The 12,705-nt window shown below is 42.6% G+C and overlaps 1 protein-coding gene across 1 annotated transcript in view; it reads right to left on the bottom strand.

Moving 5' to 3' along the window:
- Nucleotides 1-10,226, bottom strand: part of PGK1 (phosphoglycerate kinase 1) — a 45,078-nt gene extending 34,852 nt beyond the window's left edge. The window contains exons 1-4 of the mRNA XM_069211122.1: nt 10,052-10,226; nt 2,647-2,697; nt 1,675-1,830; nt 1,444-1,588 (exon numbers count right to left, since the gene is read on the bottom strand). Coding sequence (XP_069067223.1) covers nt 1,444-1,588; nt 1,675-1,830; nt 2,647-2,697; nt 10,052-10,116 — 417 coding nt within the window. The 5' untranslated portion in view covers nt 10,117-10,226. The remainder of the gene's footprint in view (nt 1-1,443; nt 1,589-1,674; nt 1,831-2,646; nt 2,698-10,051) is intronic.
- Between the last annotated feature and the right edge of the window lie 2,479 nt (nt 10,227-12,705).

Genomic DNA, 12,705 nt, shown 5'->3' with positions numbered 1-12,705 from the left:
TAAACAACCCATCAAGATAAGGTGTGGCTGCACCACCTAGGCCACGGTAAGGTTGACACTTTCCTTCCTGAGCGAGGAGGATGAACAAGGCCGTGTCTAACAAAAGGATGTAAAGCCACACAACGGGTTGGCATGATCAAAAGAAGCCTATCCCTACGAGCAAAGGAAGGTGCACTTAATCTTAAAATCTAAGACCCCTTGCTATGAATAGCTCGGTCTGTGTACCAATGAAGAGTTCATCCTTCCAGGTCACTGTGTAAAGGTCATCACTGAAAGGTCAGCCAACTCCATGTCAGTATTCAGATGCATTTCACAGATGTCCTTGGGCAAGGGATCCAACCCTGCCAAGAAAAGAAACCGTCTGGAGGGTGGTGCTAGCCTGACCTTCAGGAAATGTCAGAGGTGGTGAAGGAGCACCCTCCATGCTGGCCTCAGAATAGACGTGCGGGGCATCTAAAAGCATCTGACGCCGTCGCCCTCGTAGACCTGCTTCCAAACCGCTTGGGAACATTACTGCAGGCCGGCAGCACGGACACAGCAACTGCAGCTCGAATATTTGACCAGATTCCAATGCAAGGGTGTCGCTCCACGCAGGAGAATGAACACTCGCATGAGCTTCACCCTAGGGTGGCCATTTGCCCAGGTTTAAGCCAACATGTATCTGTTGCAATCAGACTGAAAGCCTCATCCTAGGTTCTTTCCCATGCCAACATTTGAATAGTCATTCCATGTGGTGAATGAGAAAATATGTGTTCCAGTTCAATTGGATAAAATCACGAGGCCATGACAGAACATGGCCATTTCAGGATTTTGTGATTTTCAACTTGGAACACTACACACATTCAAAGTTGAATCCAGCCAGCCTTTGACTATATCCAGTTAAAAGATGTAATGCACAGATCAACAACTCCATAACACTGTCATTTTCATCAAGCATGTACCCTTAAAATGGTAGGGCTGGATTCTATTTGCACCCAATTTCAGTTTTACCTGTGCAATAGGGACCAACATGTGAAAAAATTCTTAGTCATTTCTGTATATGTATTTCAATTTAATGCACTGCCTTGTGTGTGTGCGCGCGCAATTTCCTTCTGAAGAAAGTCTACTGAAAAACCAGAAGTGCATGCAATTTGTGCTACGCCCAGATACATGTGCTAATGGCACCTAATTTCACACACACTGCAGAACCCAAAATGAGGCTGAAAGGCTGGACTAATCAAGCCACTGAAGAATAAAATGCAGTCAGGTTTTCAGAATAAAAAATAAACATGCAGAACGCACACTAACACAATGCACTTATTGTACATTACCTGTATGTTTTACAATCATTGTGAACTTCTAACTGGATTTTTCTGGGATGTGACTTAATGGACCAGCCCACAATATATCCTATTAAGTACCCATAAATGTAGGCGAATGCAGTTCCTCAAATGTTTGTCTCACCTTGTTTCCTGATGCGTCTTTGCCCTTGCCTTCTTCCTCTACATGGAATCGGAGGTTCTCCAAAAGAATGACAGAGCCCGGGGAGGGGTCAGCACAGGCCTTCTCTACTTCAGCGCCCACGCAGTCTTTGAGAAACAGAATTTCTCTAATGAAATAAAAACGAATAGAGACTTATTTATGCACGGGTTTCAAGTGTTTCACCACACAGGAAAGTTTTTTTTGTTTACGCACCTTCCCATGAGAGTTTTTAGTTCCACTGCTACAGGTGCCAACGAGTACTTGTCTGGCATCGGAACTCCATCCGGTCGGCCCAGATGGCTCATCAGAACAACTGATTTAGCTCCATGGTCCAAACAATGCTGGATACTAGGGATAGCTGCCTTGATTCTAGAATACCGAGATTCAGAAGTACGGTTCAAGTTGGATAAATCCAAATAAAAAAGTGTGTTAAAACAGTATTAGTAAAATCACATATACAGGTCAGCCCCCAAAATTATTCCTTTTTACTTAAGTTTGAATCATATTATTTCCCATTTATCTGCTTTACCTTTTCTAGGTTTCAAGATTAAACATAACAGAAGAAACGCTGTCCCACGTTCCTAGTGATGCTACAGTTCGCCCAGTTACAAAGATAAACATATCCTCAGTTATGAGTGGAACACAAGCCTCATTACCAACTGAGAAAGTATACCAACACCAGGTGCTCGATTTAGAAACATTAACCAATTAGAAAGAATTTACAAGCAATCTTCATCTAACACAGTTCGGCATCTACAACACAGAGGTTGTGGTTGAGCCATCAGAGCAAGTGTCAGTTCAAACAATCTCAAACGAAAGATTGGCACACAAGCCACGAGACAAACAGAATGGGTGTCAGAAAACAATGCTAGGAGAGAAAAGGCCACGTCTCTGCAAAATTAACAAATCATGTAACAGACAAAAGGCTGAACTTGGCATATGATGACACTGCATGCACATTTTTAAGAAACACTATTTGAGAAGACAAGTAGGATTCAGCTGTTATAGCAACTGCACTAAATCACCACTGATTTTTTAGGATTCCAACTGGGTGGCGCTAGGCATAACTTGAGATCTCTGAATATGGAGTGGGCATTTCCCTTTTGGAAGAGAACCTTGTGGGAGTGAGAGACGCTTATTCTACTCTCTCTGTGACAACTATTCATCAAAAAGATGTAGTCTTACCTTTGGTTGTTTGTTATTTGGTTATTTTTCATAGGAACGTTGAAATCTACCCTATAAAAAAAATGAATGAAATCAACATTAGAAAAGTTCAATTTGAAAGCAGATTCTGCACCATTCCGATGCACCCCTACCCCCAGCCCGCCCCCTCCATCGCGAGGGGCTAAATCTAAAGTAAACTGCTCGCACAAGCACTACAGTGAAACACGAAGACAAAAGAGGCATATTTTCTCTTGAAGATTTGCTACAAACTGCTTAAAAACAGAAGGAGCTACAGGAATATTCGGACAATGGCCCTCAACAGCCTGGAACATCTGAAAGGTCAGGGGAAGCTGGGAGAGGCAGCTGCATGTTCTGTGAAATGCAAGTGACTGACAAGGCAGCATGGCCCTTCGTATCCAACCCCATGCCAAGCTTGACATCCATATTTCACTGCCACTGCACACCTTTAAGCATCTTCCACAGCTAACACCTGCAATAGGAGGAGCAGCTTTGACAGGCCATCCATGGATTAGAAGTGGGTAAATGCCATGAATGACAAAAAAAAAAAAAAACTCTATGTATGCATGCATTTGATCATATTGTTTCCACACCCCAAGTCTACATCATAGGATCTTAAGCTTAGCAGATACAGATGTCTAAATTCCTTTATGAATGGAAAGAAATTGCTGCTGGCACCAAATGACTTAGCTAGGCAACTACTTTTAGCATTGGGTTGTTGAAAGACAAGTAAAAGAAAGGAAAAATGAATTAAACCTTGTCCCACCCCACTCAAGCGTCTGAGAAGGTATGATGCACAATGGTGGACAGTGAACAGTTTATTGCTGGGTGCAACTGAAATTAACCCATGATTTGGAAATGCTAAATCGTCCTTTACCCTTATGACTCTCAGTCCTATCAGCCTTTCATAGGCCATGTCTGGTGGCCAACATAGCTAGGGGGCAAATGTACTGGTGGCAGAGCTCTGAGTCAAACTTTCTGGAGTGCAGTTCAACATACAGCTGAGAAGAGCCAACCTTCCATGTCTCAAAAGCCTACTGCGCACTTCAGCTGACCAACATGTCAGGTTGCATTGACACCACCCTAAGCTCCGTGATCCATAAGCGTCAGAAGACTCTGCATCTACAATCACTGAAAAGGAACGGAAAGCTCACTCTCCTGGAAGCAGACGTCGGAACTTCTATTCAAGCTCTGATCCTCTTGCATCTTAATTGAGTCAACACACTGCTGGCAGGAGTACCAGATTCACATCTCAGCCCTTGGATAAGGGTTCTTCGCACAGCTGTTCTCCTGATCGTGGGTCTCCAGAGACCTTCAAGATCAAAATCCTTGGCGTCACCTGAAGTTCCCAAAGAAGCACTATCACAAGGTTTAAAACCAGGAGGAGCAAGAAAGACAACAGGATATCAAGCCTTCTTCCATTCCACCATGAGAATCTGGAACAGGATCTTCACCCAGATACACCAAGCATCCTTCTTACTCCACCTGCTAAGGCAAACAAACACGGTTCTCTTTGCACCCTACCTTCCATTCAGCATTGGAGCTCTTAGTGGTTGTTGGCCTTATTTTTTTTATTTTTTTTTAAGATTCTAGCTACTGTTGTGCTGAGGATAACCATATGCAGAACTGCACGTTTCCAAACAGCCTGCTACCGGCTTTTCCCGAAGCCCACCCGGTCCAGGCACTGCCTCTACTTGTGGGTTGGTCATACTATCAAATTCACTCTTGAGCTTATGAAGAACACCCACCATTTGAAATAAATAAATATATATATCCCACATCTGTAAACAATGGGAGGGATTAAACTTAAGCTATACTGCAAAAAAAACAGGCAAAATGTACCTGTCAAGCCCAGTCTACAACAGTCTCGCAAACAAGTCTAGATTTAATCAAAATAACTTCAGTTAAAATAATAATTTTTTGTATCAAATGAAATACGTATAAATGGTCCAACACCAAAGCTATCAATGTCAGAGCCTTCTTTGTCAGGTTGGGCCAACATCTACAGAGAAGTTTGAATTCCAGAGCTCATCCACAATTCAATGAACATCGAGGCAAAACCTGGATTATCTGGAAACGGAGGATGACAATCCTGAACAATGAGTTACAGTCCACTTGGAAACGATCAGTTTCACTCAGACACACCATTCAAACGCTCCTTTCGTTCTCGTTTTGCCAGACGAATGGATTTTGAATGCACAGTGATGCTGTGTGGAATAATCAGACTGACGGAACAAGGTCAGCACTACTAGAGCAATGGAAGCCAGAGAGCGGAAGGATTTGAACAGACAGTCTAGCCAGAATGAAACACAAGGCTCGAGAAGTCAAGTACAAAATGATAACGACTTTAAACAACTGCTAGACGAAAAAAGGTATAAAGCAAATTTCTCATCACAAAACAAGCGTGGGTAAAAAAGAAAAATCAAATAAATTGCAAAAATTCAATAGGAAAACAAAATCTGGAACGGGAAACAGATTATCTTGGTAATGAACAGTGCAAACATTTATCAATCCCTGTCTATCAACAGCCCTTGAAAAATTAAAAAAAATAAAATAAAAATAAAATTGACTAAGTAGCAACTGTTTTAATGTTTATTTCAGCCAACCATAGGCAATTGACCTTTCAGAACTCAGTGCGCCCTATCCACTGCTTTCAAGTTAATGGACTATCCTAGAGCATTTTAAAATTATGCTAACAAATAATACCCATTGCTAACTACTTTGCATGCCCACGCAGTTGCCCAGCATGTGGCATGGTCTCCGTTTCAAAGCGGTATCTAAAGATCACCTGAAGTACGCGCATCAGGGTGAGAACCACTCACCACTTAGGAATTCCAAGAAACGTGTTCTCCAATATAAAATACTATCAGCGAGGCAAACACTTGATTCGAATTTCAACAGGTACCATTTTGGAAGGAGGAAAAGCCCATATGGCACAGTCTTGCAAAATCATGCCTTTGGTGGAAAGGCAAGTTTGCTTAGAATCGGACTCACAAATTACAGCATACCTACCCATCAACTTAACTCACCAGCCATACTCTCTGCAAGCAACTATCATACATAAACGTCACTGAGAGCTTCTTGCAGGCTGAATACCAAAAGAAAAAAAAAATATTTTCAAACCTTGTACCTGAAATGCTGATTTGCAATTGCGAATGAAGATAAAACGTGATTAAGACAAATAGCCGGCAGACTGACGCCTTTGGTCAAACGATAAGGGAAAAGCATGGGTGGAGGACCACTCTTGTTGTGAACTAATCTAAGGTTCATAGACTCACTACCATGCAGCTCAACTTTTCTAGATGAAGTGATGCCAAAATGAACACTACTGCGTTTAAAAGGGCAGGAAGCAGGAACGTCAATTCATGGATGTTCAAATCTATGCTAGAATTTCAGGGTATCCACCGACTATGTAATGAACTGATTAAAATATGGGTAAACTAACCTGATGTGTGACATAGATTCAACCCCCCTGAAACTACAATGGGCACCCCAATCCTAGAATTAGTGCGAAGAGTCAATATCACCACCATTCATATCTGCTTCCAACTAAAAATGGTATTTGTAACACTACAAGGAAGGAAGAATGTGCCCTGCACAGCCGAAAGGCATTTCCCCACACAACAGCATAAGTGGGAAAAGACCAGTCATGGATAAGACAAATCAGCTAGGAGATGCATACAAATCAGTTCTGTCAATATCCCCAGCTTTTAACCCATACCAAAGATGTAAACCCTCATAAGACATAACTGGTAATGGGCAACATGGAGAAACATACACCTATCTCTTTGACAAACAGGAAAAAATATGTAGAGGCACTCACAGGTGAGAAGTGGCAGGAAGCAAAGAGGACCCCGCATGAAACGGATATCGCATCTCAATACCAAATGATCCATTTAAAATACCTACACTGCACATATCTCAGTCGGTGGAAACTATGGCGATTTGGTCAGATAAAAAAAAAAACAGAGTGTTTGGGAGGCAGACCAGGCCGAGGACTGCCTCCACACTGCATGCTGATGCTGTGAGAGTAGACCCTTCTGGTTGGGAGTTTACCGAACACTCGAGGAGACCACAAGCCCATGCTGTGAGAGTAACAACAAACAGCTGTCAGAGCACTCACAAAAGTAAAATATAAGAGTATGGTGATGTAATAAATCCTCTGTGTGGAAGGCAATCACGCCAGGCTCTGGTTCAGGATAAATTTATTTCTTGAAGTAGTTCAATCATGATAGGAAAATGTCCTTGAAATCATATACAATTAGCCTCCACAGCCAACACGTGTTTCGTCCAATGAGAGATCCCTCTCACAGACTTCATCAGGGCTGTAAAATTGAGAACACATTTGTATCTAAGTACATGTCATCTCAGACAGACAAGTTAAGAGCAGAAATTATAATGAATTTTGTGCAAATCAAAACATGCTATCTGTGACTTAATCTCCCAAAATTAGACAATAGAAAAAATGCCGCAATCCATTTGTAAAGGGTCAAACATTTTGAGTCAAGTTCTCAAAAGTAGTCAATATTCAACCATATAGGAATTATATCACCAAGTGATGATGTGTTAGAAGAGTTATAAATAAGTATAAACGTCACCAGAATAAGGGATGTAAGGAATATAGAACAAAGAATATGTATATATAGAGTGAGAGAAAAAAGAAAAGAAAGAGAAAGACCTATTATCCCACAGATATATATTATCAAAGTATCAGGAAGATCAACAAATAAACATAAGTAGATAGAGATATAAATTTATAAAGTACCAGTCCTATAATAATAGATAGCCCGATCTGACATTGCGCGAAAATGTGTCTAAACCTATGATAGTATCGGAACTGTGAACCCCATCAGAGTTGAGACATACCTTAAAATCAGGTACTGCCTGTGTTCAACGGTACTCTTATCGTGGTCTAAGAAATCTATAAAGGCAAGAAGTGCGAGTGACTATTGGGATGACTATTAATAATATGATGTCTAGTAGAATTGTTCGTGCCACCACATCTAATAATAACCAATACGGTCTATCACTGACCTCGTGTGATGAACGCAGTTAATTATCACATCCCAGTATAGTACTGCAGGAATCCTGATATGTAAACTGGAAACGAAATGGAGGAAACGAATGCCATCATTTCGAATATAGTAGAAAACAACTCAATAGAGAAACTACTCAGCGTTAAGCTCGAGTAGTTGAGTACACAACACCCCTCAGCAACGCTCACCTTAATCAAATATGCTAGTATCTTTATGGGAACATCGTAGCCGTGGTCAGATCATTGCACGGCGTTCCCTGTGACCGAGATCTATCTTCGTAGAACGAGCGTCTGAGAACCGGCGCTTTTGTTTGTAATCACGTTCATGATAATAACATGCTGTGAGAGTAGACTCTTCTTGTAGGGAATTTATCGAACACTGGGAGAGATGTTGTGCTGAAGGATAAAGGAGAAACAGAAACTGGCCCCGTTGCACATATTGCTAGATTTACATATGATCAGATATAAAATACCACTTCTATGGATTGGTCTGGTCAGGATATAGAGAGGCGTAGCCTTCAACTGGAGTAATGCAGAACCTCCAGGTTAGAAATAAGGAAGATGCGCTTAGATCACCGCACGACCTTGGAGATCACCATATACAAAGTCAGAGGCTGTCCCCTAGAAAGATAAAAGATGAGGGGGGTCGGAGGAGTGGGATTTAAAGAGATAAAAGACTGATCTTAGCCCTGTAGCCTCCAGATATCAGACTGATGCAGCAGTTCACCAACCTACCGAGGTACTTTACTGTCAAAGCTATGGATTTATTGGGCCCTACTGCTACGGAAAACATCACACAAGAAGGCTCTACCGGCTTGACAGGACTAAAACATAATAGATATATTAGAACCTACCTGGGCTTCTGAAAAAGGAGCAGCCCCTAGCCATCTATCGTGAACGCTTCACTTCTAAAGAACAATGTTATAATTATGAGGAGTTCAAAAACATAATTGTGCTGCCCTCAATGTCTGGAAACGTGCTGTGTTCTTCTCCTGTCATGACAAGGCAGAGTTCAACGGGCTGCTGAGGCTTGCGCAATGTAGGGCCTCTGTGTCATGCACACTCATGTTCTCAGTCGTTTTAAGTGTGTCTTTGCAAGTCTGGAAATACTGAGGCTGGCGCACGCTGCCTCTGTAATACCACTGCTGGAATCCAACCAACCCCATACAAAGATGTCTGTTACAATAAATAACCACAGAGAATGGCGTCGCTTTGAGAAGAAGCGTTACAAGAACAGAGATGCAGGAAGGATGTGGTCTGCCTACTGTTCATGACTGCCCATGAATCATTTTCCCCTTGAATGTCAAGAGCTGTTTCCCTCCACAAAGTATTTGCAGTAAAACACCATCTAAAAAATGTCGATATGCGGTCCATAGTCACGTCAGAACCAAAAAGGAGATAGAAAGCAGTCGTCATTTTTTCTTTAGCTGTGTGCCTCTATCAATGCTTTGCTCTCCATCGCAACCGACTCCAGCTCCTTTGGATTGCAGTCTGAGGGGAGTGTACTCAGCACTGTGCCCTTCCTAGCTCGCAAACCTCAAAGCTCTACCAGTCGGCAGTCCCTTAACCTTTAAAACCAACACCCCCGTCAGGCAGCAGCCTGCATGCACCAACCCTGTAGGTAGCCTATTAACGACGAGGCCCCCACGTAAAAGACATAAAATAAAAAAATGCGGGGACCTGAGATCACGGTCACGAAGGGCACACCCGCTTAACCACAGACGTGAGGCACATTCCAGACTCTTTAATTTTAAAGACAAAGCAGTTGCGCTTGTGCCGTGCCTAAGTGGAGTCAATTTCAATGACTATGCGGCCGGCAGATGGTACCCGATGCAACGCAGAAAGTTACGCCCCCACAGCCCAGTTGCATGTGGCCTTCTCAACCGGTGACTTGCATTTTTCAGCCACCTTCTCAGTTTCAAACCACTGAGCAGCCTTACGAAGGTAGTGAAAACGCACGTAGCAACGATGCTTCTTTCCAGCCTGAACACTGCATGGCCTTCCCACCTTGCAGCCCTGCTGCAGCAGGCACACCAGACCCGCTCTACAAGGGTATCAAATGGCTCCATGACACCGATAACCCATTGCTCCAGTTCGAGATTTCCATTCACCAACTGATGCATTCTGGAACTTGAAATCTTAGCTCACTCCTGTTTACACAGCGCCTTGAGACCCCACAAAACGCATGGCGACCCTATGGGTGAGAAGCAAACTTTTAAAAATTCCAATTGAACTGAACGTAACTAACCTGAAAATACATTTTAAACGACAAGGAGAACACTGGAGCATTGCATCTCGGAGTCACCTTAACTAGGCAGTGATAATGTTACCGCGCAGCGGCGAACGGTTCATCCCCAAAATTCCAACACTAACCTCATCACAATTCTCTTGTTCTTCACATCAACCTTGTCCAGGGTGAGCTTGGTAGAGAGAGACATTTTGCTCTGCCACGAACAGCTGATGAAGAGAAGAGTTCAGACTTCAGACCTGCACCGCGCTCCCTCCCCTGAACGGACTGCACCAGCCTGTCCCTGCAGGTCACCTTAAACGAGTGCAGAAATCCTGAAGGCATCTACGTCCCGCCTGCCCGTTTTTCCCATTGGGTACATGAACACAGGTCTTACAGGATGGAGCCTCTGATTGGTTCATACAGGAGTCAATTGAGTTAACGCGAGGAAGAGAAAGGCGGGGCAGAGTAGGTTGAGCGGGCAGCTGTCACGTTTGTCACGGAGCTCAACAGCTAGAATCATGAATTGCACGCACTCATGGCGATAGAAAGCGGAGCCGCCCTCTACCAGGGGATGTACATTTTCATTTTCAAAGCCATAGAATACTAAATAAAAAGCGCGTACGCAAAAATATTAAAAACATATTTATTTACATTCGGAATAGAGGAAAATAACTAAAAGAGAAGAGTAATGCAGGACTATTTATATTAATGTTTATATAATATTTTAGAACTGTACATTTTAATATGGATAAATGTAACTGAATGTATTGCTAAAAACATCTTTATTTTGTGACACTACATAGCCAATTAAAGGGGAACGGTCCTTTCCAACATGGCTATCCGATGAAGGCAACAAGTGATACTATGTCGATGTTCTGATTGCACACGCCTATCCGAAGTGCACATATATGCCCATGCTTTACTGTGTTGCCAGACGGAAGAGAACCGCAAAACACCCCAAATAATCGTGGAGGAAGAATTATATTCGGGGAGTGATTTATAGTTTGGCATAATGCGGTTAATGAGGCAGACGGGATATCCCTCTAAAGTAGAAAGTGCTCTTCTAACTCCAGTCCTTGCACAATTAGGGAAAGTGTTTGTGAAGAGGGCTGCTACTTTTTCTGGTCTGCATTTAAATGTGCAGACAAGGTCGGTAAAACAAAACAGCTAGGTGGCAACCCTATTTGTGAACCTTGAATACATGCCAACATTTCAGAAGAGGAAAGTGTGAGATTTAAAAGAAGTAACCGGGAGACTATTTCTCCCACTGATTTCTATTGTAGAAGAGGTAATTTCAGGTGGGACACAGCCAAAATAAAGTTATTTTTGGCTTTAAAAATTGGGATTCTCCCGCCTGAATCGGGTCTATTGACATTTATGGCCTTGGCATACTATTGGCAAATAGGAAGAAGCAAAAATGCTAGCATGTCAAATGTCAATGCATATGCTTTTGCATGTGCACCAGACATAAAGCTTTCATTCCAAGTCACGAATGGCCTGATGTTTTTGCACCTGGGTTCCCTGGTGTCAGAATCCCTTTCAGAGGCCAACGGCACATGCAGAAGTTACTGAGCTCAATTGTGGAGATTGGGGCTTTTTACTTCAGATGCCCAGCCGGGCCTACTCTGGTCTCTGTGCAACTTGGCCAAGTACCCCTTCATTGTGGGTGGAGCAGTCCAATACTTTTTGGGGAGGAGGTAGGTGTAAGACAAAAATAGACTCACAACTCAAAACGTGCACAGCAACCCCAGAAAATGATTGTCAAGCTTTTTGGGCCATAGTTACCTCCATTAGGGTTACCAGCAGCCACAACACTTCATTTAGCTGTCACGTTTCCAGTGAGTGTTGAGTCGATCATTTTTCTCTTATCTATATCCAACAGTTCGTGGTGTGGCTTCAAAAGAATCCCTGCTCACTCCTGAGTATACATTTTATCTATTCTTTCCTTTAAACAAGGTTGCTGAAGCGATACAGCAGAGCCCTGCCGAGAAAGCACCAGGGATGGATGATTTCTATAGACCTGGTAAAATGTAACCCCGATTTATGGACGCTACTGCTGACTAATGTCCATAATTACCTCACGTATTCCCACCTATCCAGATCCTGGTCTTCCTTGTTTATTGTTTAAAAAAGGTGAGTGAACGGATGCAAAGTGAAATAGGCCAATTTCTCTCATCAATAGCTCAATGAAAATCTTGGGCAGGATTTCTACAATACGATCTGCGTCTGAGCTTCAGAAAAAAGTGTGCTTCACTGCTGCTGATATGGCTTTAGGGAACAATGGGAACGCAGAGCATTGCCTTAATCTTAGTTTAATTGTTGGCAAATATACCATCGCAGAGCAGTGTCCACTCTAACATGCATTCTTGGTTTTGCCCTGTCAACTCTGGACAACTTTCTCTCCTTGCCCTCATAAATGATTACAGCCTTTCATCTTGGGTTCTCTGGATATACTTTATTTCACAACTGGGGGAACCACTGTAGTGCTGCATGTGAAGTCACATACAAGGGAGAGTCTCAAAGATCATCTGACTGCGTTCAATATTTACACACTTCAACAGGCATTGAATACAATAGCTGATCCAAATGTTACAATCTGGCAAGCACATCTGTTAGTCATGTGATTTCTTTCTCAACATCTATCTTTTTTTAAAGTGACACCCTATACTCCATGGGCTGGGGGTGTACTGCTGCTTCTAGATAAGATAACCTGTTCTGTTACTTGGAACTGTTTTTGTTTTTTCTTTGCCTATGCCTTGTAACTAATCTATATTTTGAAACTCAGGACATAAAAAAT

The sequence above is a fragment of the Pleurodeles waltl genome, chromosome 2_1, assembly GCF_031143425.1.
Source record: "Pleurodeles waltl isolate 20211129_DDA chromosome 2_1, aPleWal1.hap1.20221129, whole genome shotgun sequence".
Classification (NCBI taxonomy): Eukaryota; Metazoa; Chordata; class Amphibia; order Caudata; family Salamandridae; genus Pleurodeles; species Pleurodeles waltl.
Note: the sequence above shows the minus strand (reverse complement) of the source record. Positions and strands in the feature narration are given on the sequence as shown.